Source organism: Schistosoma mansoni, assembly GCF_000237925.1.
Source record: "Schistosoma mansoni, WGS project CABG00000000 data, supercontig 0201, strain Puerto Rico, whole genome shotgun sequence".
In the NCBI taxonomy this organism is placed as follows: domain Eukaryota; kingdom Metazoa; phylum Platyhelminthes; class Trematoda; order Strigeidida; family Schistosomatidae; genus Schistosoma; species Schistosoma mansoni.
Window position 1 is genome coordinate 115,027 of NW_017386075.1, and position 27,976 is coordinate 143,002.

Consider the following 27,976-nt stretch of genomic DNA (forward strand, 5'->3'; position numbering starts at 1 on the left):
TTAATACCGTTGGATGTCAGCTCAGTGGTCTAGATATTAAGAGCTCGCGCGCGAGACTGCTAGATTCTGGATTCGAATCTCGCGAGATGAGATCGTGGTTGCGCACTGCTGAGGAGTTCCACAATAGGAAGAAAATCCTTCAGAAAAATTTTTTTTTTTTAAAAAAAATCAACTTACCTAATACAATAGCTAATGTTTTCGTTGCTTTTTTCTCTTTATTTGATAAAATATTTTTATTTTTTAATATTATATGATGTTTTGGACTATGATTACATGATATTTTTTTTATAAATTTTTCACTACTTATATCTATATCAATAGGTAGTATTGAATGATTTATATGATTATGATTTTGATTCTTTTCATTTATATAATGATTTCTATTTGTATTTATATGAAATAATTTAAAAAATTTATTCAAATATTGTATCATTAATTGTAAATTTTGTTTAAATTGATCATTGAATTCAAATATGGGTTTACCGCGGGAAAATTTTTTAAATTTAAATTTATGTTTCTCATTTAAATTTAAATTTTTTATTTTTTTATTTTTTTGTTGATTATTTTTAATTATTTTATTATTATTATTATTATTATTATTATTAAATCCATTATTTAATTTCATAAATCCATTTTTATTTAATGATTGATAAGTAGTATATTGTATTATCATTGGATGACATTGACTACATTCATATGATTGTTCAAAACTAGATTGACATAATGAATGTTGACAACATTTACATGAAGAATATACACAGTATGCACATATGCCAATAAGAGACTGATGAGTTGCAGTTCTTAACATCAATGGGAAGATTCAAACAAACAATACTAGATGAATTAACGATTTTTGTTGTATCCGGACGAGAATAAATGAATGGTAACCATAAGGAATTCCTTATGGACTATTATTATAAGTATATTCCTATTCTTATGACTACTAAGTGACTATATTATATGTATATTCATATTCCATTCATTATAAGCTTTCATTTGACCTAATGACTATTATCATACGTTGTACTATTCTTGAGATATTCCCAATTCATTAGTAGTAGTCTATCACAATCATAGTCAATTTTTGGCTAGATCTATTTTATGTCACGATGTGGTCTATTTGATTTGTATATAAACCCAGTATATTTGAAATACATGATTCATATCGTGGAGACTGAGATTGCTGTTCTGGATTCAACAGGCAATGCTAGGCAGGAAGAAGGACTGATAAGTACTCCAGACTGCTAGTACGGGTTTTATGCGTCATTGGTCCTGTCTATCAGTCACTGTTTTCTAATTGGCGGTATCATTATGTTATATATTAATAGGGCACAATGTCACATGTTATGACAGATCTTGACCATTTTAAAGAACTAGATAATTTTTACTTATTTCTCAATAGGATATATGTTATCCTTTATTGTGCTTTGGATCTTGCCTATAAATCTACAAGACATTATTTCAAACCTGATTCGTTCACTCAAAATCGCTAGTATGATTTCAGTTTCAGTTTAGATAGGACAGAAGGTTTGTTGACCTGTGTTATTCGTGGCAATGACTGTCTCTCAGTTAATCCAACTTTCTTTTGAAACAGTCGACAGATGAAGCTTCAATCACATGTTGAGGTAATGAATTCCACTCGTTGATGATTTGTTTGTATATAAACCCAATATGTTTGAAATATACGATTTGTATCGTAGAGGTTAAGATTAACATTCTGGATTTAACAAACAGATAGAGTTATGTGGAAAAAGAACTAAACGAAACTTTAGACTACCCATCCTAGGGTATACATCATTAGTTTAGTTGTATAATTCAATATTTCCACGATAATCGTATAACCTAATGACATAACAATTTGATTTTTTTTAAATTTTACAACCTTTCATTCATATCAGAAGAGGTTTTGTGGATATTATAGTAATTTTAATAGTTGAGATCATGAATCAGTTGAAGCTAGACCACCATGAACAATCTGGAAGCACTGGATGGCCGTTTCGTTCTATTGTGGAACTCCTCAGTGGTAGTGTGCATCCACGATCCCACCTCGCTGGATTCGAACCCTGGACCTATCAGCCAGCTGGTACCCAACGGTGCTAATGTCTAACTTCAACCGATCCACGAAATTGAGCAATAAATCCACTATTGTATTCGGTGAGTTACTATCTCACAATAGATCTGGTTGAACTCCACTGATCACTGCTTCTCACTAAAACTTCAGGAAATACCTCATGAAGCCAGTGATTAGTGAGCACATGATCATTATCAGAAGGGGTTTTGTGGATATTATAGTAATTTGAATAGTTGAGATCATGAATCTATTGAAACCATCCAATGCTCCCAACTTTTCCATGATGGTCTAGCTTCAATTGATTTATGATCTCAACTATATTCAAGTTAAATTGAATGAATTGTAGAAACTGAAAAGAAAAACCGAGAACATTCTTCATTCATAGATCTGTATTTCTTCAAAGTATTACATAACGCCGAGATAAAGCAGAAGAAGAAGAAGAAGAAGAATAGCAGAACTCCATAATGATATGATTACTTATGATTGAGATATAGATATAGACTGATTAAACTTTCATATCTATACCATTTAGAATATTGTAATTATTTCTAGAATGATGTATCATATTGTTTTCTGATAGCTTCTCAACAATTTTAGGCAATTCAAGAAGTTTATTATTGTTTTGATTACGATAATTATTATGATTATTCCTGAGAAACAGATTACATGATCTACTTCGAGGAATCAAATGGTTGCTCTTTCTTTCAATGTCTCCTATGATTGATATGTTTCTTTTGACTGCATCACCATTGGTAGTTATCGTTGCTGAATGTGTCTTTATCTGACGACCTGTAGTAGTAAACACTGGTAATGGTGGAGGATATGGTATCCCAATACCATTAGGTACTGTTTCATGGATCGTTGTTGGTTTATACGGATGATTTTTATCAGTAATTGGTATGAATTGACTTTGAATTAATTGTAATTGACGTTTGGCTATTAGGTGTATTTGTTTTAAATATTTTAAAACGTCAATGTTTGTTAGATTGTCAGTCCTTCTTAGGTTGGACATTTTTGTTTCTAACTAAAATGATAATTAGAAAAAAAATGTTTAATCTCTATGGATAAGATGAAATCAATCAAGAATATCTGAGTTAAACGTAACCAACTGAAGACTCATTTAACTTTGATCCTTTGAATGTAACTATCAATCATGACATTGCACCAACCTTTTAGATAAATATGATTATCAGGACTTAGTAACTGAGTGTATAATGCGTTGGCGTTTGAAGCGAACGGTACTGGGTTCGAGTCCCAGAGTGAACATCAACTCTGAGATGAAGGTACATCCAGCTGACGAGTCTCAAATAGGACAAAGTGGTGCGCGTCCTGGGTTTCACTACTAGCCACTATCCATTTTTGCTTACAATGCTTGTGAATTAAGTCTATATCGAGGCAATATGCACGGTATGGACATATGTCAATTAGAGACTGATCAATTGCAATCCAAAACATCAATGGGAAGATTCAAACAAACAATATTAAGTGAATTCAAACTTCACCCTATTGCACAAGCAATTGGCTATTAGGACTCAGAAGCTGAGTGGATAACGCAATGATGTTTGAAGCGAACGGTACTGGGTTCGAGTCTCGGAGTGAACATCAACTCTGAGATGAAGGTACATCCAGCAGACGAGTCCCAAATAGGACGAAGTGGCGCGCGTCCTGGATTCCATTGCTAGCCACTATCCATCTTTGCTTATAATGTTTGTGAATTAAGACTATATCGAGTCAATATGCACAGTATGCACATATGCCAATTAAAGACTGACCAGTTGCAGTCCTAAAACATCAATGGGAAGATTCAAGCAAACAATACTTAGTTGAATTTATGACTAACCCTTGTTATTGATTCATTTTGTTGTATCCCTTTTACTACTTGGTATCTATGTGTTTTCTATCCTCATTGTAATTGACTATTATTTTGTACTCATTATATTAATTTATATTTTAGAAATAGATTACAATTATAAACGGAAATGGATAGTGACTAACAATGTAATCCACGATGCGCATTTCGTCCTATTTGGGACTCGTCACAGCTAGATGTACCTACATCTTAGAGATGATGTCCATTCTGGAACTTGAATCAAATACCATCCACTCAAAAACGTCATCACATCGTCCAATTAAAAAAAGACTTTAAAACAATTCCATTCTGATGTAACATACTTTTAAAGTTTCTATTATTAAATTCATTTAGGTTATAGTACAAGAACAACACATAATCTTATATCAACATCTTTGTTAAGTCAATTATACAATTTTAGTTCTTAGAAAACTAAGATTGAAATCTTAATATACATAATTAGCCGATTATGATGATCGATTTAATATTTTACTGAGTTCAAATTAAAACAATTGTCAACCAACACCAACACCGATTGTCAAGACAGTTCTACTGTATGGAGCGGAAACTTGAAGAACTACGAAAGCCATCATTCAGAAGATACAAGTGTTTATTAACAGTTGTCTATGCAAGATACTTCGGATCCGTTGTCCAGACACTACCAGCAACAACCTACTATGGGAGAGAACAAATCAGATTCCATCCAGAGGAGGAAGAAATGAGGAAGAAGCATTGGAAGTGGATAGGACACACATTGAGGAAATGTTGGGATGATCCTGCAAATTTCTCGCAATAAACATGACAAGCTCAGGAAACATTAAGAAGCATTTTATCCAATAAGCGTTTGATTAGAAGTCTTGCTAGAAATATTGCGAAAATGAAAAGTCACATGCAGAGATTCTGATTGGCTGATTACTACACTGCTACTATGTTTAGTAGTATTCTAGAATTTTCAGTAAAACCCAAGGTCTTTTAAAATATTATAAAAACCCTATATTTTCAGTACATAAATAAACATTTAGAGTAAAGTGCTTCCCGCATATTTTGTGCCTTTTTTATCGTGTTCAAGTCTTTGTGTAGTTCTAGCTTGGGGGTTACGAAACTAGCTTAGGATCCGAATATAGCGTTCAATCTACAAGACTTATCAGGAAAAAATCCAACTGCATAACAAGACAAGCCCTCACATGGAATCCTGAAGGCCAAAAGAGAAGAGGAAGACCAAAGAACACATTATGCCGAGAAATGGAAATAGGTATGAGAAAAATGAGCAAAAATTGGATAGAATTAGAAAGGAAGGCGCAGCCAGGACAGAGTGGGTTGGATAATGCTGGTCGGTGGCCTATGCTCCATCGGGAGTAACAGGCGTAAGTAAGTAAGTAAGAGTTCAAATGGTAACTGTTTGTTTTATTGTAGAAAAAAAGTGAAAAAAACCTTTCCTCTTGATGTTGTTGAGTTCTATTAGCTAGAGATGGCTGAATTGTATAAAATGTACTCTATGAATTAAGTGCTACAGATGATGATATTGTTCAGAACGACAATAAAAGTTCAGTAATTAAATTACAGAAATCATCAAAGTGCATCACGAAACAAGCCCTAACTTGGAATCGGAAAGAGCAGCGAAAAAGAGGAAGGCTGAAGAACACACTGAGTTGAGAATTGGAAGCAGACATGAAAAGGATTAATGGCAACTGGAAAGAACTGGGAAGGATTACCGAGGACAGGTTTGGATGGAGAGTGCCGGTGGGCGGCCTATGCTCCTTCACAAGGGGTAACAGGTGTACGTAAGTAACTAACTAAATTGACCATCTCATCAGACCAAACAATATCAATATCGGTTTAATAAACCTTCCTTTTTACTTAACTAATATCAAGAACCGAAGTTAGACAACCATTGAAATGCAGAAAATGCTATACATTAATTTCGTCCTAATAGGGACTCTTCAGAAGTAATCATCAAAGATAAGCTCTGAGATGCAGGTATATCCATCTGACGAGTTTCAAATCGGACGAAACGCGCCTTGTCCGGGATTCTACTGCTAGCCACTATCCATCTTTGCTTACTATAATGAATGATCATTTAAAGTTGTTAATACACATGATCCAATATGAGCAATGATGAAATCATTAAAAAAAGATTTGATCATAACAATAATATACTGTAGAAGATTTACAAACATCGCTAAACTTCATACAATACATCTAAGTAATGATCTTTAACTTGAACAGTCTCTAAGAATCTCGAAGATCATAGATTTCATCTTCTATGAGATCATAGATATTGATTGATAAGAAGTTTCATATTAAAGCAAAATAACTATGTTTATAATCAGAAGGGGATTTGTAGAGATTTCAGTATTTTTCAAAGTTGAAATCATGAATCAATTGAAGCTAGACCACCATCGAAAACCTGGAAACACTGGACGGTCGTTTCGTCCCATTATGGGACTCCTCATCAGTGCGCATACACGATCCCGCCTCGCGAGATTCAAACCCAGGACCTACCAGTCTCGAGCCAGAGTCCTTAACCGACAGACCACTGACCCGGCACCCCACGGTGTTAATGTCTAACTTCAATCGATCCACGAATTATGGGCGACCATTCACCAATTGCCTTCGTTGATGCGCACTGCTGAGGAGTCCCATAATAGGACGAAATGGCCGTCCAGTGCTTCCAGGTTTTCGATGGTGGTCTAGCTTCAATTGATTCATGATTTTAACTATGTTTAATTAAAATCAGTCGTTAATCTTACTTATAAAATATAAGAAACTACTTATTTCTCAACTTACATTATTTATAAATTGTTGCACAAATTTCTGAAATAAAAGTTAAAAGAAATAAATATGAATTATCATAAAAGGGTTTTGTGGAGATTTTAGTAATTTTTGTAGAGGAATTCATGAGTCAATTGAAGTTAGACCACTATGAAAAACCTGGAAGCAATAGACGATCATTTCATCCTGGCATGTAACTCCTCAACAGTGTGCATCCACGATTCCGCCTCGCGAGATTCGAACCTAGGACCTATCGGTCTCGTGCGCGAATAGTTAACCTTTCGGACACTTAGCCGGCATCCAACGGTATTAATGTCTAACTTCAACCGATCCATGAAATTGCACTACCGTTCACCATTGTCTTCAGTGATAATAATCATATGCTCACTAGTGACTGGTTCCAAGAGGTATTTCCTGGAGTTCTAGTGAGAAGCAGTGATCAGTGGAGTTCAACCAGGTCTGTTGTGAGATAATAAATCACTGAAGACATTGGTGGATTTATCGCTGAATTTCGTGGATCGTTTGAAGTTAGACATTAACACCGTTGGATGACGGCCGGCTTAGTGGTCTAGAGGTTAAGCGCTCGCGTGCGAAACTGATAGGTTCTGGGTTCGAACGTCGCCAGGTGGGATCGCGGATTCGCACTGCTGAGTAGTCCCGTAATTGGGCTTCGTTATTCCTTCGATTCCATACCAATCGCTTTTTTTTTCTCGTTTTTTCCTTTACGATCTTCTTGACCTTCTGGCTGTCAGACATTCTATTATTGTCTAGTGTTATATACTACTTGTGTCTATATAAGTAGCATATAACCACAATAGAACTATTATTATTATCGCATGGAAGGAATGTTCTTTCTCTATTAGTAATATTTACTACTGAATTTGATTGGTCTCTTTTAGTAATATAACTACCTAATATAGTCTGTAGTTACAAATGTATAATATTTTTGGCTAGTGGCCAACAGTCAAGTTGAAGACATACATTTCGTCCTATTAGACACTGATCAATTGAATGTCATTATATGTTTATTCTGAATTGATATTAACTGGCTTCAAGTCTTATTATAAATATTAATACTGAAATGAATATGTATTCAGCTAAGAAGTCCTAAATAAAACGAGACTAACAACCTGTTGAATACTCCTAAAAATGTTGGACATAATTATAATGGGTTATTCAACTGTCATGTGACGCAGGTGTATACACCAATTACCACGACGCGCTATGCTGACTAGTATAGGGGATGGTTGGAAGAGAGTTAGGGGCGGCCAAACCAAAACGTGGCATCAGAGCTTGAAGTCATTAACTTCTAGTCTAAATCATGTTGGTAGATGCAGACTACCTGGTTGGGGTCCGCGTGACTATCGTAACCAATGGTTGGAGACTGTGTGTGACATGGCTCAGAATCGATCACAATGGCGCAGGTGTATACACTCTTTATCTTCCCTTAAACTATGAGATTAAAATCGTTTCATATTTGTCTTCCTTCCTATACTATATCCTTATATACAACCTATCTTTCATATATTACCACCGCTAGATTAACGACTTCTATGAATCCGGTGTTCATCTTGTTGTGCTAAGGAGGTATGGCAACTTGGACCGATGCATATATGTGTATGGTCCTACTTTTTAGCTGACTGACTGACTGACTGATGTGACTTATCATCAAATTGACTACATTCAACTTAAGCTTAATCTTTCTTTAGCTCAATGTTTTAAACTATCTTTTATATTGAATCATAAAATACTTTTTTATTATCTTATTTTCATTGATACAATCGATATGCTAAGAACTAATATACAGTTGAATAGAAAAGAGATCGTGAGGAGTCTCATAGTAGAACAAAACGGCCGTCCAGTGCTTTTAGGTTTTCCTTGATGGTTTAGTTTCAATTGACTCATGCTTGCAACTAAGAGAAGAATTTGTTGAAAATGATATTGTTGTCATTGTTATAAACTTCTTTTTATTAGAATGAAGATTCGTAGAGTGATTGCTCAATCTGAAGTTAAATAATTTTAACAGCTGAACTCATGGGTCGATCAAAACTAGACCACTATCGAAAAGCTGGAAGCACTGGATGATTGTTTCATCTTGGCATGGAACTCTTTAACAGTGAGCATCCACGATCCCACATGTGGGACTCGAAACGAAAATTTGCCTGGCGCGCGAATACTTAACTTCTAGATTACTGCTCCGTTATCCAACAGTGTTAATGTCTAACTTCAATCGATCCATGATCTTGCGTAACACTTCATCTATTGTCTGGGGTGGATAACTGTCTCATACTCGACACGGATTGGACTCCACTGGTCATGGTTAATCACTAGAACTTTAAAAAATCCATCTTGAAGCTAGGCACTAGTAAGCACGTGCTATTATCGGAATGATGATTTGTGGGGATTGGATGCCGGCTCAGTGGTCTAGAGGTCAAGTGTTCGTGCGGGAGACAGATAGGTCCTGGGTTCTAATCCCGCTTGAGGGATCGTGGATGCGCACTGCTGAAGAGTCCCACAATAGGGTAAAACGGTCATCCAGTGCGTCCAGACTCTCAATGGTTGTTTGAATTATATGGACTCATAAATTCAACTGTTGAAATTACTACAATCTCCACAAATCCCCATTCTGTTAAATAATTTTCACCATGGATTAGCCATAAATGGTAAAAAATTGTATACTAAAGAACAGTGAACAACCGATTTGTTCTTAATTTTAAATTATTCGTCAGTGTGCATCAATAGAGAGATGATTCAGTGATTAAGTAGATTTAACTAGTGAGTAGAGGATTCCAGTTTGGTCCATCTTCTTTGGTTTAGGTACCCATTTAATATCATTAACCTTTACTTATAGCTATTCTTGTTGAAATGTAAGTGTATAAACTTGAAATTCGATAAGTAAATGAACAAGTTACCTAATGTTCTCATAATATAATTTAAACCAGTAATTTGAGTTGTTTGACTTTACGATTGATGTTTAGGACTGTAGCTGACCAGTCTCTTATCGGCATATGTGTATCCTTTGGGTATTACCTCGATTTGGCTTTAAATCAAAAGCATTATAAGCAGAGAAGGATGGTGGCTAGCAGTAGAATCCAGGATGTGCGTTTTGTCCTATTTAGGACTGATCAGTTTGGTTTAAGACAATATCGAGGCAATCTTCACACAATGCACATATCCCAGCAAGAGAATGGTTAATTGCAGTCCCAAACGTCGATAGAAGATTCGAACAATCAATACAAAAATGAATTAAACTCCACCTGATTGCACAAGCTTATGGCTACCTGGACTTATTAGGTCATTGGATAACGAGGTGGCGTTTAGAGAGAACAGTACTGGACTCAAGTCTCGGAGTGAAGTATACAGGTACACCCATCTGACGAGTCCAGAATCGGATGAAACACGTGTCTTGGATTCCACTGCTAGTCATCATCCATCTCTGCTGGTAATTTGAGATCTAGTTTTGACAAAAACATTACCTTCTAGTTACTAAGTAGGAATTCAAGACAAACTTTAGATAGAACTCGATCCGGAGTTTGCGTTTATCATCTTATCTCAAAAGACAATGAAAACATCGTGATTAAATCACACAGCTTAGAGAAAGTAACTCTTCCAAAAAGATCCTTGTGAGCTATAAATCTCCTCCATCATATTATATATAATAGTAAAATGAAAATTAAGTTAAGTGCTCCGGTGCGAAGCTGGTAGGTCCTGGGTTGGAATCCCACTCGCGAGTGCGGGATCGTGGATGCGCACTGGTGAGGAGTCCCGTAATAGGATGAAACGGCTGTCCAGTGCTTCCAGGTTTTCGATGGTGGTCTAGTTTCAATTGACTCATGATTCCAACTATGAAAAAAATGAAAATTACTAAAACGTTCCTTACTCTTTGAGCATGTATTGTTTGTGACTTTGTCAGGTCGATGTTTTCACAAACTGTACGAATTCGCTGTAAAATTAAAAAAAACATTGTTGAATGTTTTAACGATTTCAATTATTGTGTATGGAACAAGGATAAAATGAAATGTTATTGTATACTGATGTAATGGACGCTACTCACAAGATTGTTTTTAAGTAGTATATAGCGGAATGTTGCATTGAAGTTGTAACAACTATCAGACAGAGTGAAAAGTTTCAGTGAATCGAAAGCACGGCGTTGTCAGAACACTTGAATACCAGAAGAGGAGACAGTTCAGATGGCAGAACACACTGAAAGATGAAAATGGACGATTGAAGACTATGTATATGTATTATGTAACTACTTTGTAACCTAGCAACAGTCATGCATTTCCCATGCCTATTTTCTTGTTCTACAATAATAACGTGAATCTACCAGCTAGTCAGTCAGTCAGTCATCACGTACGTAGGATTTGGTAAGAATTTTTATTGGTTCAATTTATCATTGTCATTGTGAAGATATGATGGAGGGTATTGGGTAAGGGTAAGAGAGAGAAAAAGTGCATGAGGGTAGTAATATTCAGTTAAAAATACAATCAAGAACAGTTTACTTCAAATGATGAAGCCTATCTCATTTTTATGGGAAGTGTAATATAAAACTTTATTTCGATAATCATTCACTTCTATGTTCTAAGCCATGATCGATAACGCTGCGAGCTACTGAGTTGTTCCTTCTCTAGGACTCCAACTAGGAAGCGTTGATGAACCGACTGTTGTCAGTTTTAAACAAATTTCTTTTATATCACTAAGTCATGTCATAAATTGACCAACTCTCAGCATGTTCAATTCACTCCTAGAGTTAACAACTAGTCCATAATATGGAAGGAACTCGAATGAAATTTGTAAAATATGATCAAACCACCAAAACCTGTGCTTCAAGATGGTGATATAAACTAAATTATTGTTACTGTACCTGAACATATGTTACTGAACTTAGGCTTCGCTAAAATGTGATTACCACTGGATACTACAGAGATTATCAGACACAGGGAGTAACCGGAAATTTCCAACTCAATGATGTCAACTGTAAGACTCAGGTCTTAAACATCCTGTGCGTTTAATTTTACTGTTATCCAATCAACTTATTTGATATGATAGGTGTAAAAATGTTCTAACTAGTGTAGTTCAACTTTGTTGCTATGATAGATAACCAAATCCATTCACTGTTTTGAGATAACATCTATAGCCTAGTAAACGTTATTTACAACTATTTTTTAATTAATACAAATAATAATTAGAAGGGGTTTGGTGGAGATTTTAGTAATTTTATAGAGTTGAGATTATGAGTCTGATAATGATCATATACTCACTAGTAACTGGCTCCATGAGGCATTTCCTGGAGTTCTAGTGAGAAGCAGTAACCAGTGGAGTTCAACCAGGTCTGTTGTGAGATATCAACTCACTGATGACATTGATGAATGGTTGCTCAATTTCATGGATTGGTTGAAGTTAAACATTAACACCGTTAGATGTTGGCTCGGTGGTCTATCAGTTAAGTGCTATGGCGCGAGACTGGTAGGTCCTGGGTTGGAATCCCACTCGCGAGTGCGGGATCGTGGATGCGCACTGGTGAGGAGTCCCGTAATAGGATGAAACGGCTGTCCAGTGCTTCCAGGTTTTCGATGGTGGTCTAGTTTCAATTGACTCATGATCTCAACTCAACAAATAATAATTGTCAAGTTCGCTACTTGAATAACGCAGAATACAGTTTACGAATATGACACTCGAACATTGAACTGTCGCAAATCAAAAGACAGAGGAAGAGCTGTAGAAGTGTTTAATTGATAAGAATCCGCTCCTTTAAGTCCTCTGGAGGTTCCGCCGTAGTTCTCGGAAGCCAACTCAACAATAATACATTAACATTCTTAGACTAAAAAAAGTGAGGAAATGTTCAATTTCTGTGTTGTAAACTAGACATTGATTACATACTATACATAGACCTACTTGACATGAACGATGAAATAATCTTTTCTCAACAAAACATGGTATACCATTATTTGATTGTCCAGCATATTTACTAAGATAATATAATCGTCTATTCAATCTTTCATTATGATTCTAAAGTATAAAAAAATGGTATACGTAAATATAAGTTTAATTAGATTGAATCATTAAGTCAGTCAGTTAGTCACAACGTAGAACTTCTTACGGACGTAAATCAGTTCAAGTTGCCGTACCACATTAACATAGAGATGCAGTTGTCGATCCAAATCCCATAGTGGTAGAGGTAGTAAAAGTATAAGCAGTAATCCGAAAGATTAAGAGTTGAAGGTGTTATTCAAGGAGTATAATCCAGCGAAACAATTTTGGAAAGAGGAGAAAGAAAGGGACATGAAGAATTCAGAAGATTAGAATTTGGGAGAACACAAAGAGTGAATGCACCTGCGCTATTGCAAACGATTTTGAGCGATGTCATTCAAGGTATCTAACCATCGGTTGCTATCATCTTGTAGATCCCAACCAGGTGTTCTCCACCTACCAACATGGCCCAGTCCACTTATCAGCGACTTCATGGTTTTGTGCCACGTTTTAGCCTAGATTGAATTGTACTTTGAGTTAAGATAATTGATCATAGATACTCAATTTATTAATAACAACAACAATTCAATTGTCATTAAGAGTTGTATTGAAAAAAAAATGACTAGTCTTATAAGCAAAGATGGACAATGGCTAGTAGTGGAATCCAGTTTGACGTGCGTTTCGTCCTATTTGGGACTCGTCAGATGGATGTATCCGTATCTCAGAGTTGATTTTCACTCTGTAACTCGAACCCAGTACCGTTTGTTTCAAACGCCATCGCATTATCCACTCAGCTATTGAGTCCTGATAGCCACTTACTTGTACAATGTGGTGAAGTTTAAATTCACTTAGTATTACTTGTTTGAATCATCCCATTGATGTTTAGGACTACAACTGGTCATTCGCTTATTGGCATATGTGCATACTGTGCGTATTGCCTCAATATAGCCTTAATTCACAAGCATTGTAAGCGAAGATCGATAGTGGCTAGCAGTTGGATCCAGGACTGATCAATTGCAATCCTAAACATCAATGGGAAGATTCAAACAAACAATACCAAGTGAATTTACAAATAAGTCAATGTTAGTCAGTCTGTCTGATTTTATGTAACCCTAAAAGCAATTTCTAGTATTCATCAATAAGTATGCAATATATCTCTAAGATGGTGGAGAAGATTTGTACTTCAGGTGAGCACCTTGAGGTGCATGGGACAAGCTGTGAATCATATGTGGAGAAATTCAAACACTTCACTTCTACCCGATGTTTGTGCTGATGATGTCGTTCAGAAGGACGATGAATGCTCCACGACCAAACCATCTAGCTCAGAGAACAAAACTCCATCAAAATATAACTCTAAAGAATTCCGAACATCAAAGACTGTATAATATAAGCTGACACTAAAAGTGAATATGTCCTGAACATTGAAAACATATCATTTATGTATTACGTACCTGTTATATCTAGAGTTTTGATTCTTACTGTGCCGCGTACTACTGGACTACTTGAACGATAGAACCCGCAACGTCTCAAGAGAGAAAACAGAAGACTAGTAAGTAGGATCTTTTATTCCCCGGAAACAGTGTCAAAATATAGTACAGAATCTCATGTATTTATAGTTTTTTGACTGAGAGTAAATCATCATTTCAGATAACCAATGGGCACATAGGGGTCATTCTTATCTATCCAATAGAGAAGCTACACGTCGACATTCTAGAATATTCCCCTAGCAGTGATTGAATGGGATGTCTGCGGCTCTTTCTGGGCTTCTCGAGGCTTCCTTGAGTTTACCGACGGGCCGTCCTTACAGTACCCCTTTAAAAAGAAATCATTCCTGATACAAACCAAAATCCTAATATATATATATGAAGGTTGTCTAATCATGGTTATATATGTGCTCTAATTAAATAATAATAATAATTTCTTCTTGTTTCTGAGGTGAACATACATTTTGTAATCCGTCTAACTAATATTGACTAAACTATTGACGATAGCAACTAGACAATATACTACATACCTACCTACCTACCTACCTAACCACCCACCCACCCACACCCACACACACACATACATACATACATAGATACAAGTACATTTATCAATACAAGAAAACTGATCAATAAATTAGTCGTCATTTAAGTCTAATTAACCATCGTAAATTATATAAGACATTCAATAACATTACAATAATTACTTGAGAATTGAATTCCATAATTTCAGATTTGAACTGTTGTCTTTTATGATCATCTATTTGTTCGGATGATGTCACTTCTACGTCCATGGGTGGTGATGTTGAGGATGATGATGAGGAGGATGATTTGGATGATAATAGTTTGGAATTATGAGTAGAATTGCCATTGTTATGATGTTCATTCGATGAAATATTTTTATATGATTGTTGTTGTATAGAAGAAGATTGATGATGACGATGATGATGGTGGTGACGAAACGCTTGTAGTTTCTTCTTTTTGATCTTCTTTCTTTTTTTTAGTTTATATGATCTGTTATTGTTATCATCAACAGTTTTAGGTGGTTTCCCTTGATCTAATGTTAGATATTGTTCCATAGTAGGTAAAATGAGATCATTATGGTGATATTGATTTAATGAATTTTGTGCAGTAATTGTCATTTCTGGTTCACTATCTGAATTTGAATCAGATGTACTAAATAAAGAGAGAAAAAGAGTGGAAAATATAATTCTAAGGGTTTGTTAGATGAATTTCTTAGAGTTCCTGATGGAACAAAGTTACTTACTTACTCCTGTTACTCCCAATGGAGCATAGGCCGCCGACCAGCATTCTCCAACCCACTCTATCCTGGCTGCGCCTTCCTTTCTAGCTCTATCCAACTTTTGTTCATTCTTCTCATTTCTGTCTCCATTTCTTGGCGTAATGTATTCTTTGTTCCTCCTCTTCTCCTTTGTCCTTCAGGATTCCATGTGAGGGCTTGCCTTGTGACACAGTTGGGTGATTTCCTCAATCTGTGTCCTATCCACTTCCAGCGCTTCTTCCTCAATTCTTCTTCCACTCGAATCTGGTTTGTTCTCTCCTATAGTAAGTTGTTACTGATAATGTCTGGTCAACGGATCCGAAGTATTTTGCGTAGACAACTGTCATTGAACATTTGTAACTTCTGGATGATGGTTTTGGTAGTTGTGCAAGTTTCCGCCCCATACAGTAGAACTTTCTTGACATTTGTATTGAAAATTCTGATTTTTGTGTTGGTTGACGGACAGTTGTTTTGAGTTCCAGATGTTCTTCAGTTGTAAATATGCTGTTCTTGCTTTGCCGATCTACACCTTCACGTTTGACGGAACGAAGTAGTTGTCAAAATATGTCCTCATTTAAACCTATCCATTCTACTGATTAGGTTTTACTGTAAACATTTAATGATGATCAAGTTCACAGTTAAACCAACTATTACCGAGTAATATTAATGATAAAAATGAGAAACCCACATGACTGAGTGATAACACCTGTGATTGTCTCGCTAGATGTTGCGGGTCTTAATCCTACGGAGATCATCAGTTCTGTTCACGTTAAAGATACAGCTTACTGACAAGTTCCAACTGATACAAAACCTAGGTACAAAGAGTCCTGATACTTATCTGGACACATATAGTATAAAGTACAATGCACAGAGACATTTAATCACTTAGTCTAGTGACCACAGAGCAACCTAATCAATAGATGTTGTCTAATAGTAGGGATTAGACAAACATGAAATTGGTTACTACTCAATGATAAATATGTGCTTTTGGTAGCGTTATTTCTCGGACCAATTTAGGACGAGAAATAATGATCTGTCCATTTGCTATTCTATATTTTAAGATTATTTGTTAGATCCAATTAGAGTCATAGATTTGCAATGGTGAAGAATCATCTCAGTAAAGTGAAACAACTATTAACGGTTTTGGACTGAAATAATGAATCGATTGACCGTAGACCATCATTGAAAACCTGGAAGTACTGAATGGCTGTTTGGTCCTAGTATGGGATCCCTCAGCAATGCACACGTGAAATCGAACCCAAGACCTTAAGTCTCATACACTAACGTTTAACCTCCAGACCACTTAGCCAGTATCTAACGGTGTTAATGTCTGATGAATGGTAGCTAAAAGTGAGTCAAGGATGTATGTTTCGTCCTATTTTTAAGACTCATCAGCTGAATGTACCTTCATCTCAATCTTATTGATGTTCACTCCATGGCTCGAACCCAATAAACAACACAAAATAAATATAAACTTAGTTAATTATCTTTCCTTTCCCCTCCCCCGACATAGTAACTTTTGTTTTTACCAGTGTACATTCATTTCTTTTTTACATAATTTTTAAGTAAATATATTTTTTTTCTTGATAGATGAAGTGATTGACTGATTTATTGATTTATCGATTGGTTAATTGATTGATTGGATAAGTACAAACATACGGTAAATAGTTTCGATGTATTACCCTTAATAGATAATCAATAATGATCATATTCTCAATTACCCTTTACATATAACTGATTCTAGGGGAATATTAGTAGCGAGTATGTTTCAATGGATAACTGTATAAAATTCTTTCTTTACCAAACATGTAAATGATTACAGAACTTTTCATATAACGTAAAAAGAAACAAATACATGTAGTCTTGAGGGAACTGGTGCTCCCTGACGGATTCGATCTGGTGTAAGTCAGCTTCATAGTCAGAAACGTTGCCACCAAGCTATTCGGGCCACGACCGATTTCCTGTAGGACTGAGATGTAATCACAATTAATTGATCACTGGGTGGTGATCAATGTCATGTGTGTCAAGTCCTTCTTAGTGCTGATCGAATGCTATCAATCAAGTTGCAATGTGGTCATTAGTCTAGGTGGCTCAACACTGCGTGCACTATGTTGAGATAAGATGGTGATTGGAGATGGTCAACAGGAAACCCTAGACCAAGGTTTCGTGCTACTTGGCACTCATCAGCAAGGTGTACCTGTAATCGTGAGGGAACTGGTGCTCCCTGACGGACTTGACGCTCATGACATTGATCACCACACAGTGATCAATCAGTTGTGATTACATCTCAGTCCTACAGGATGTCGGTCGCGGCCCGAATAGCTCAGTGGTAACGTCTCTGACTATGAAGCTGGGTGACACAAGATAGAATCCGTCAGGGAGCACCAGTTCCTCAAGATTACAGGTACACCTTGCTGACGAGTGCTAAGTAGCACGAAAACCGGGTCCAAGGTTTCCTGTTGACCACCTTCAACCACCATCTTGAATAAACTATGATATGAAAAGGTTAGACTGATCCATGAACAATTCCAGGATGAATACTCGTGATGAAGTCCAGAAAGTCTCTATTTTATAGATTAGTGTAATCAAGTGTTTACTTCTTCAATTAGTTTCCCTTTTTTTTAATAAAGTACATTCATGGAGATTGTTCAATAAGAAATGAGTTTCAATTATAGATAGACATTCATTAATAAACTATTAAAAAGATGGAGACATTTTTAAAAAAGTTCTTCAAATGGTAGAGAAGATTCATAGCTCAAGAAGATGATTTTGGTAGAGTTGAATTCTCTTAGCTTGGTGCTTTATTCATATAGATTTCTGTCATATCCCGAAGAGAATTATGAATGATAACTTTTGAGAACTATTTATGGACCAATATGATATGTATATTTCCTATTGTATAATTGTTAAGTAACTGAAGTATCCATATTCGTGTCCCTCTTATTATAAGCTTTATTTTGACCCATAGACTACTACTGTACGATTTACCATTCCTAAGTTATCCCCAGTCTATTAATCAATGTTCCCCCTATTCACAGCCCCATTTACCTGAATCTTGTACAAATGTTATTTTTTATTTTATGGTACGATGTGGTCAGCTTGATTGGTATATAAACTTGGTATCAGAAGGGGTTTTGTGAAGATTTCAGTATTTTCATAGTTGAAAGCATGAGTTAATTGAAGTTAGACCACCAAGGAAAACCTGGAAGCACTGGACGGCCGTTTCGTCCCATTGCGGGAGGTACTTGCGAGAGGTACTTCCTGGAGTTCTAGTAAGAAGCAGTGACCAGTGGGGTTCAACCACGTCTGGTGTGAGATAGGAACTCACTGAAGACAATGGTGAATGGTTGCTCAACTTCGTAGATTGGTTGAAGTTAGACATTAACACCATCGGATGCTGGCTCAATGGTCTATCGGTTAATTGCTCGCGCGCGAGACTGGTAGGTCCTTGTTTCGAATCTCGCAAGGCGATATTGTGGATGCGCACTACCACTGAGGAGTCTCATAATAGGACGAAACGGCCTTGAAACAGTGCTTCCAGGTTTTCCTTGGTGGTCTATCTTCAATCGACTCATGATTTTAACTATATAAAACCATATATTATACGTTTGTACATATTACTATGCTCGTCCATAAATTATAGTCTCCCCCTGAACTACATTTATTCTAATAATGTATAATTTAATCTTAACTGAGATTAATTTGTTTGAACAGGTTAATGTTCCTTTATAGCAAGACCTTTTTCTCCCAGATAAGGTTACCGATCCTATCTATGTCCAACCGTCATTCTTTAACCGGGTTTGGAACAGGGAGTAACTGTAGAAGAACTACAAACAGGAATTCTCTCTTTATTAAGATAATTAACAATAATCATATTGAATATTGATTATTTATTATAACTTACCAACTTAAATGATTATCTTTTATATTACTTAATTCATTATCATTGAATTCAGTAGTATGAAATTCTATTGATTTTTCTAAATAATGTATTGTTTTAGCTAATTGTTCTAATGAATCATTCATTGAATTGTCATGATCATTGTCACCATCGTCACCATCATCATCACCATCACCATTACCATTAATATGATTATCATTATTGAATAAATTTAATGATTGATTTAATATTGATTTATCATTGAATTGATCATCATCATTAGTGGTAGTAGTAGTTGATATAAGTAGTTCTTTATTAGTAGTATATAATTGTAATTTAATAGAATTATATGATTTTTTATTAAAGATTGATAGATTATCTTGGTAATAATATAGAAGTAGAAGAAGGAGGAGAGAAAAAAACGATCATTATGAATCAGTTTAATGATTAAATGAGAATAGATGGATAATTGATGATAATTAACGGCCATTTCGTCCTGTCGTGGGACTCCTCAACAGTGCGCTCAGTTGTCTAGTGGTTGAGCGCTCGCGCGCGAGACTGGTAGGTCCTGGGTTTCAATCTCTCGAGACGGGATCGTGGATGCGCACTGCTGATGAGTCCCACAATAGAACAAAACAGCCGTCCAATGCTTCTAGGTTTTCCATGGTGGTCTAGTTTCAATTGACTCATGATTTCAACTATATAAAACTACTAAGATCTCCACCAAATCCCCTTCTGAAAATAAAAAAGTAATCAAAGATGAACCATAGTTTAATTGATGTAATCCAAACACATGACTCCTGGATCATAACAACAATGGCCCTATATACTCGTAAGTAATTGCCCATAAGTCTCTACCATGCATCAAAGTTGATCAACAGACGTAAGATCATCAACCTTGATCAGTAAATTCAGTCGTCTATGATAGAGTCATTGAAATATATAGTTTTTGAGAACTTCCATCTATGAAATCAACAGAGACAGAACAAGTATATGTTCGTAAATAATTCAGAATGAGGTAAGGTTAATGGTTATACATAATCCAAAGTTTACGTCATTGAAGATCAAACAAACACTAGATACCTACTTAATAGGTATTTGCAATCAGGTCAACATTTAAAACCCTAAGACTTTCATAGCTCATAAAGATCATATAACTTCTAAAAACTTATGATTCAGAAGTAAATACTTCAGTTTTGCATCGCTCAATTTTCATTATCTAACATTTAGATATATGTATACATAGAACTTACTTATCCAAACACATAAACATTGGTACAAGAAGACACCAAATAGATATGCACCACATAAATCATTCGATTTGTGTGAAGGATGGGGTACTGTCCATGCGCCCAAATCAAAGGTGGTCTTCTTAGAGGGCTACACTCCGAGCCCTTGACCTAAAGGTTTGATCTACAAGGCAGTGGAGCATCGTAAGAAGATGCAGTCACATGGTAGCCGGTCACCAACAATTGGTTCATACACAATTTGTTCCCTCAGGATACTAAAGCCAGCCCATATGCACCATTGGTTTGGAACCAGGGTTTTCCAATTCTCCTAAGTGGTTCTTCCGTGTCCACCAACCCAGTTAAAGTGTCGGACATTTGCTTTTCGTCCTTTCAATTTCGTAAACAACCCCCATGATGCGAGAAGACAGTGAGTAGGACTTCCCTGTCAATGATAGCATTTCGATAGGAAGAGCTAATTCTCCGCACTCTCGACCGTACCAGGGCATTTTTGGGGGCCCAATATTTTAAGTATGAATATAATTTATAGATTACATAAAATATTACCTTACATTGATGAAATAATTACCTTTATATTCTTCAGTTATTGTATTTTTAGGCATCAATGGAATTTTATTCATCCATAAATTGGTAAGCGTTTGTCGTGCTAAATTTATTAGAGTTTCTTTCAGTTTTCTAAACCATTGAAAAGAAACATATAAACATTTTATGTATTAGAAGTAACTAGAATTCGCGATTTCTGTGATTCAATATTCATCAAATAAGATCATTAGAATTTTGCAATACTACAGATCCGTTGTCACGTGCCTGGGAAGCAGCATTGATAAACAAGTAGGATCTGATGCAGATATAAAGGCGAGGATTGGCAAAGAAAGGACAGTATTTCTACAATTGAAGAACATATGGAACTAAAAACAACTGTCAACTAACTTCAAAGTGAGAATCTTCAATACGAACACCAAGACAGTCAGTCCTGCTGTACGGAGCTGAAACGTGAAGAACTATTACATCCATCGTCAAGAAGGTACAAGTATTTATGAACAGTTGTCTACGCAAAATACTCAACATTCACTGGCCGGATACTATCAGCAACAGCCTTCTGTGGGAGAGGACAAACCAGCTTCCAGCTGAAGAGGAAATTAGGAAAAGACGTTGGAAGTGGATAGGATATATATTAAGGAAATGACCAATGTGCATTATAAGGCAATCCCTAACTTGGAATCCTGAAGGGAAGCGGAAAAGAGGAAGGCCAATGAACACATTAGGTCGGGAAATAGAAGCAGATATGAAAAGGATGAATGTTAACTGGAAAGAACTGGAAAGGATTGGTTCGGACAGAGTTGGATGGAGAATGCTGGTGAGCAGCCTATGCTCCTCGACAAGGGGTAACAGGCGTAAGTAAATAAGTAACAGATCCGTTGGCCAACGACAACCTACTTTGACAGAGAACAAATCAGCTTCCAGAAGAAGTAATTAGGAGAAGACTCTTGAGATGAATAGGGCATACACTGAGGAAATCATCAAATTGTATCACAAAGTAAACCCTAACATGGAATTTTCAAGGCATAAGAAAAAGAGGCAGAAAAAAGAACATATATTGCAGCGGGAATAGGAGGCAGACATTAAAAGAATGAATAGTACTCGGGAACAATTGGAAAGGAGAATTCAGGACAAAGTAGGTTAAACATCATCGGTTAACAGCTTATGATCTACGATGAAAAACAGTAGTAAGTCTACTTTAATGAATTTAAATAAGTTAAAATTAATGTTGATCGAATAACGTAGTATCTTGTTACTTTAAGCGTATTTAACTGAGAAAAATTACATGGTATTTCTCATAAGCGTTGTTATTTTTCTAAGCGAAGATAGATGATGACTAGCTTATAATGGTTGTGAATTAAGGTTATATCGAGGCAATACGCACAATTCCACCGTATGGGACAGAAACTTGGACAACTACGAAAGCCATCATCCAGAAGATACAAGTGTTCATTAACAGTTGTTTATGCAAAATACTTCGGATCCGTTGGTCAGACACTATCAGCAACAATCTACTGTGGGAAAGAACAAACCAGATAGGAGTGAAGGAAGAAACACTGGAAGCGGATAGGACACAGATTGAGGAAATCACCCAACTGTGTCACAAGGCAAGCCCTCATATGGAATCCCGAAGGCCAAAGGAGAAGAGGAAGACCAAAGAATACATTACGCCGAGAAATGGAGACAGATATGAGAAGAATGAACTGTGTCCAGGACAGAATGGGTTGGAGAATGCTGATGGGTGGCGTATGCTCCATTGGGAGTAACAGGCGTAAGTAAGTAATTGTATTCAAATCTATATCGTTTATCGTCGCATATGGAATAAATTTTCACCATGCTATTCCGACCTCGACTATGGTTTATAAGAACTGGAGAACATATAAAAATTGATGGTCCTTAATGAACTACTTTGATTATTACGTTTAGATAATAAAAAAACACTTAGATATTTCTTATCGAAATATAATGTCACATTTAGATGGTGGTTGGACGTAGTCAACAGGAATCCCTGAATCTAAGTTTCGTGCACTCATCAGCAAGGTAGGTGTATTGATAATCTTGAGGGAAATGATGCACTCTGACGGATTCTATCTCATGTTAACCAGTTTCATAATCAGAGATGTTACCACTAAGCTGTCCAGGCCGCAAATGACTTCTTGTAGGACTAAGATGTATTTACAACTGACTAGTCACTGGGCGATGTCAATGTCATGTATGTCAAGCCCTTTTTAGTGAAGTTCGAATCCTATCGACGATGTTGCAGTGTGGTCATTCGTCTAGGTGACTTCACATTGAGTGCACTATGTCAAGTCACCTTAGCCTATCATTAAACATTTAAAACAAAACTAATATAAGAATATTTACTTACAATGGATTCGATAGTACTTCATGAAATCTATATAATGAATCTCCTAATAGTTCACCCATTTTCAAAAAATCATCCACTTCAAATTTTATTAGATTATTACTGTGAAAAAAGATAAAAAATTTGTTAGGAATTGTAAAAACAAAGAAAGAAAAAAGGAAGAAAAAGAGAAAAAATGTATTTCTAGTGGGAAGCAGTGACCAGTGGAGTTCAACCAAGTCTGTTGTAGAGATATCAACTCATTGAAGACAATTGGTGAACGGTTGCTCAAACATCGTGGATTGGTTGAAGTTAGACATTAACACCGTTGGATGCCAGTCGGCTCAGTGGTCTATCGGTTAAGTGCTCTGGCGCGAGACTGGTAGGTCCTAGGTTTGAATCTCGCGAGTGTGGGATCGTGTATGCGCACTGCCACTGAAGAGTCCCATAATAGGACGAAACGGCCATCCAATGCTTCCAGGTTTTTCATGATGGTCTAGCTTCAATTGACTTATGATTTCAACTATGAAGATATTTTTAGTTAATCATAAACAATATTGTATTTGGCATTAGTTGTGTTTGAGTGTCTGTGTGTAAGTGTGATTGTATTGATCCTTATTCCACTGAGCTATCCGGGCTGCGAATGACTTCTTGTAGAACGAAGATGTATTTACAATTGACTAGTCACTAGGCAACGTCAATGTCATGTATGTCAGGTCTTTTTTTAGTGAAGTTCAAATCCTATCGACGATGTTGCTACGTGATCATTCGTCTAAGTGACTTCACATTGAGTGCACTATGTCAAGTAACCTTAGCTGTGTTTGGGTGTGTGTGTGTGTATTGATCCTTATTACAATTTTTTTGTAACAGTACAAGAAAATGAGAGAACTATTACATAAGATGGATAGTAAATGAATCAATATAATAACACTAATCAATAATCAATAATAATTTTATATCCCTTAATATGATTGCAACTAAGAGACAGTGAGTAGTATAGGTCACAATGTGATTTCATTTGAGAATCATGAAGTATTGGATAGTTGTATTGTCCTGATTTGGAACTCCTTAACAATGGGTAATCATGACCTTAACGGAGATCAAACTTAGGATCATCAGGTCTTTAAGAGGACTCTTACCACGTTACTATACAACCTCTATGAATTTACAATATAGTTTGATGATCATCCCTCCAAATGCCCTGGTACGTCCGAGAGTGGGGAGAGTACACTCTCCATCACATGGCCACGCGTATATAGCCTCTGCCAGGGAAGTCCTACTCACTACCTTCTCGCATTACGGGTGTTGTTTACGAAATTGAGAGGACGTAAAGCGAATGTTTGGGGCTGTAACCGGGTTGGTGGACACGGAAAGTCTACCTAGGGGAGTTGGAAAACCCTCATTTCAAACCAATGGTGCACATGGGCTGGCTCCAGTATCCTGAGGGAACAAATAGTGTATGAATCAATCGTAGGTGACCGGCTACCATGGGACTGGATTTCCTTACGGTGTTCCATTTCCTTGTGGATCAGATCTTTATGTCGGAGGCTCCGGGTGTGACCTCCTAAGATAATCACTGATAATTCCATGATCAGATTGGTCATTTCCAGTTTTCTCTCAACTTATTTTCATACTACTAGGTAACATGCTGCATCACAATAGGTGATGGCAAAGTATGTACACTGCTTTATCCAACATCATCATTTAAGAATCACTGTTCTATTAACCGATATAAAGCGGAACTCGATGAAGAAAAACTCTGTATACCCTTCTAAACTAACATTGACCTCTGTATCAAATCTAATCTTCAATCAGTTTATGCATTTCTTTCGAACGGTATCATACAAGACAATAACAATAACAAATAACAAATGAAAAGTTATTGATTCTTTCCATAAACTAACTTTTGTAATGTTGAACCATTAAATGTTGCTTCTAAAGTGAAACTATTGATTACTTCAAATTCTCTCCAAAATACCACTCTACTTGTAGCTTCTTTACTTGGATGAATAGTGAATCGACAATTTGGAAATGAAAAATAAGAAGTGGCCTAAAAATAATATTATCAAGAAAAGGAATGTGAAATAAATAATATGGTGTGTCTGCTACTGATGTCAACAGATATAAGTAGTATGTATCATTAGTCAATAGTGAAATATCTGGCAGCAGAATGTTAAGGAGATCGAAGATCCAGTTTTCATAAATACTTTGAACTTACAATGGAAATCTGATAAATAGATCATCTGGTTGGTTTGATAAGTGAATGAGCTATCGTCTGAAACATTGATGTTTAATCAAGCTGTTTTCACAGTTGAATTCACGAGTTGATCAAAGCTACTACAATCTCCACAAATCCCCATTCTGATAATAATCATGTGCTCACTAGTGTCTAGCTTCAAGATGGATTTTCTGAAGTTCTAGTGAGAAGCTGTGACCAATCGAGTCCAATATGTATAGAGTGTTAGACATTTATCCACCCCAGGCAATGGATGAAGGGATCATGAATCGATTGGGTACTGGCTCAGTGGTCTAGAGGTTAAACATTCGCGCGAGAGACCGAAAGTCTTCGACTTGAGTCTCACGTGTGGGATCGTTGATGCGCACTACTAAAGAGTTCCATACTAGGACGAAACGGCCGTTCGGTTATTTCAGGTTGTCAATGTTGGTCTAGCTTAGATTGACTCGTGAATTCAACTTTGAAAGTAATAAATTCTCCATAATCCCTATACTGGTAATTAGGCTACAGATGTTTCATCGTTCAAAATTTCAACTAGAGTTATGTTTGGGGAGATTGAACTTTTAATTATCCACAGGAATCCATTATTTATACTTCAAACCTGATTATTTTGTCCGGAAAGACAACTGAAAAGTTTACTAAATGATCACCGACTAGTAAAAAACATCATGTTTGTCTAACCCATAGTGCTGATCGGATTCTACAGATCAAGTCTCAATGTTAGATTATCTGCAAATTCAAACCTTCATCAAACATGATATTATATACTATGTAATGACCAATCTATTTTAGTACTTTAGTCCCACAGAAGGTCTTATCCCATCTAATTCAATGGTAGTATCTCTTAATGTGGCAATAGGTCACCCTAGTTCCAGTCCCACGGGGCGTATCATTTCCCTTAAGATTTTAAGTACACTTCATCGATGAATCCTAACAAACATGAAACCATAGGTCATAAGCTTCTCACTGATAGTCTCCAACTACTTAACATCCAAATACATCACAACCGATTGATCACTGGGTGGTAACCAATGTCAGTCACCTTGGTCACCACCTAGTGATCAATCAGTTGTGATTACATCTCAGTCCTACAGGAGGTCGGTAGCGGCCCGAATAGCTCAGTGGTAACGTTTCTGACTATGAAGCTGACTTACACCAGGTCGAATCCATCAGGGAGCACCAGTTCCCTCAAGATTACAGGTACACCTTGCTGACGAGTGCTAAGTAGCACGAAACCCGGGTTCAGGGTTTCCAGTTGACCACCTCCAACCACCATCTTATCCGAATACATCAGATGTTAACTTATCTGAATCTGTGATCACATTGTGATTTGATCGACAAAATTCAATCAACAGGATCATAAATTATACTACTCAATGATCTATCAGTGTATACATACTTCATCGGGTGAACATCGACATTAGTGTAAAATATGCAAAGGATACACTGAAAAAGAAAACGTACATATAAGTGTACATTATATAGACTAACCTGTTGAGATAATATGTATGGAAGTATTCTTTCATGTAATGTTTGTTTAGTATGATTAAATATCTTTGAATGTCTATATAATGGATCACAACCATACATGAATATATTATTTCGTCGACTATGTCCATGTATATCACAATAAATAACATCCTAGTTTTAAATAGAAATGAAAATATAGATGAAAGTATATGATAACTTTAATTGGTTATTATCAGAAGGGGGTTCTGTGGAGATCTTAGTAATTGTTAATAGTTGAATTCATGAGTTGTGATCGATGGAGTTAAACCAGGTCTGCTGTGAGATAGTAATCATTGAAGACAATGGTGGACGGTGGCGCAATCTCTTGGATTGTTTGAAGTTAGACATTAACACCATTGGATATCAACTCAGTGATTTACAGGTTAAGAGTTCACGCGTGAGACCGATAGGTTCTGGGTTTGAATCTCACACGGCGGTATCGTGGATGCGCACTGTTGAAGAGTCTCAGACTACGACGAAACGACTGTCCAGCGCATCCATATTCTCTATAGTTGTCTAGCTTTAAATGACTCATGAATTCAACTATTAAACTTTATTTGATAGGCAAGTTTTGAGAAGTATTATGAATTTTAAGAAAATGAGCTAATTGACAATTTTAAAAGTTCCATCTAGAAGCTAATCACTAGTGAGCACATCATTGTTATTAGTGTAGAGATTTGGGAAGATCACATTATTTTCATAGTTGAAAATATGAGTTAAGATGGTGGAGAAGGTTTGTTGCTCAGGTGGGCGATTTTGATGGAGTTTTGTTCTCTGAGCTGGATAGTTTGG

General features: G+C 36.3%; 1 protein-coding gene across 1 annotated transcript in view; it reads right to left on the minus strand.

Annotated features, from left to right (window-relative positions):
• Positions 1-2,576: 2,576 nt before the first annotated feature.
• Smp_127610 (Mername-AA213 putative peptidase (M14 family)) overlaps positions 2,577-27,976 on the minus strand; it is a gene marked incomplete at both ends in the record, with an annotated part of 59,177 nt that continues 33,777 nt past the window's right edge. The window contains 5 exons of the mRNA XM_018793532.1: positions 2,577-3,095; positions 12,588-12,687; positions 23,464-23,562; positions 25,344-25,489; positions 27,167-27,316. Coding sequence (XP_018647138.1) covers positions 2,577-3,095; positions 12,588-12,687; positions 23,464-23,562; positions 25,344-25,489; positions 27,167-27,316 — 1,014 coding nt within the window. The remainder of the gene's footprint in view (positions 3,096-12,587; positions 12,688-23,463; positions 23,563-25,343; positions 25,490-27,166; positions 27,317-27,976) is intronic.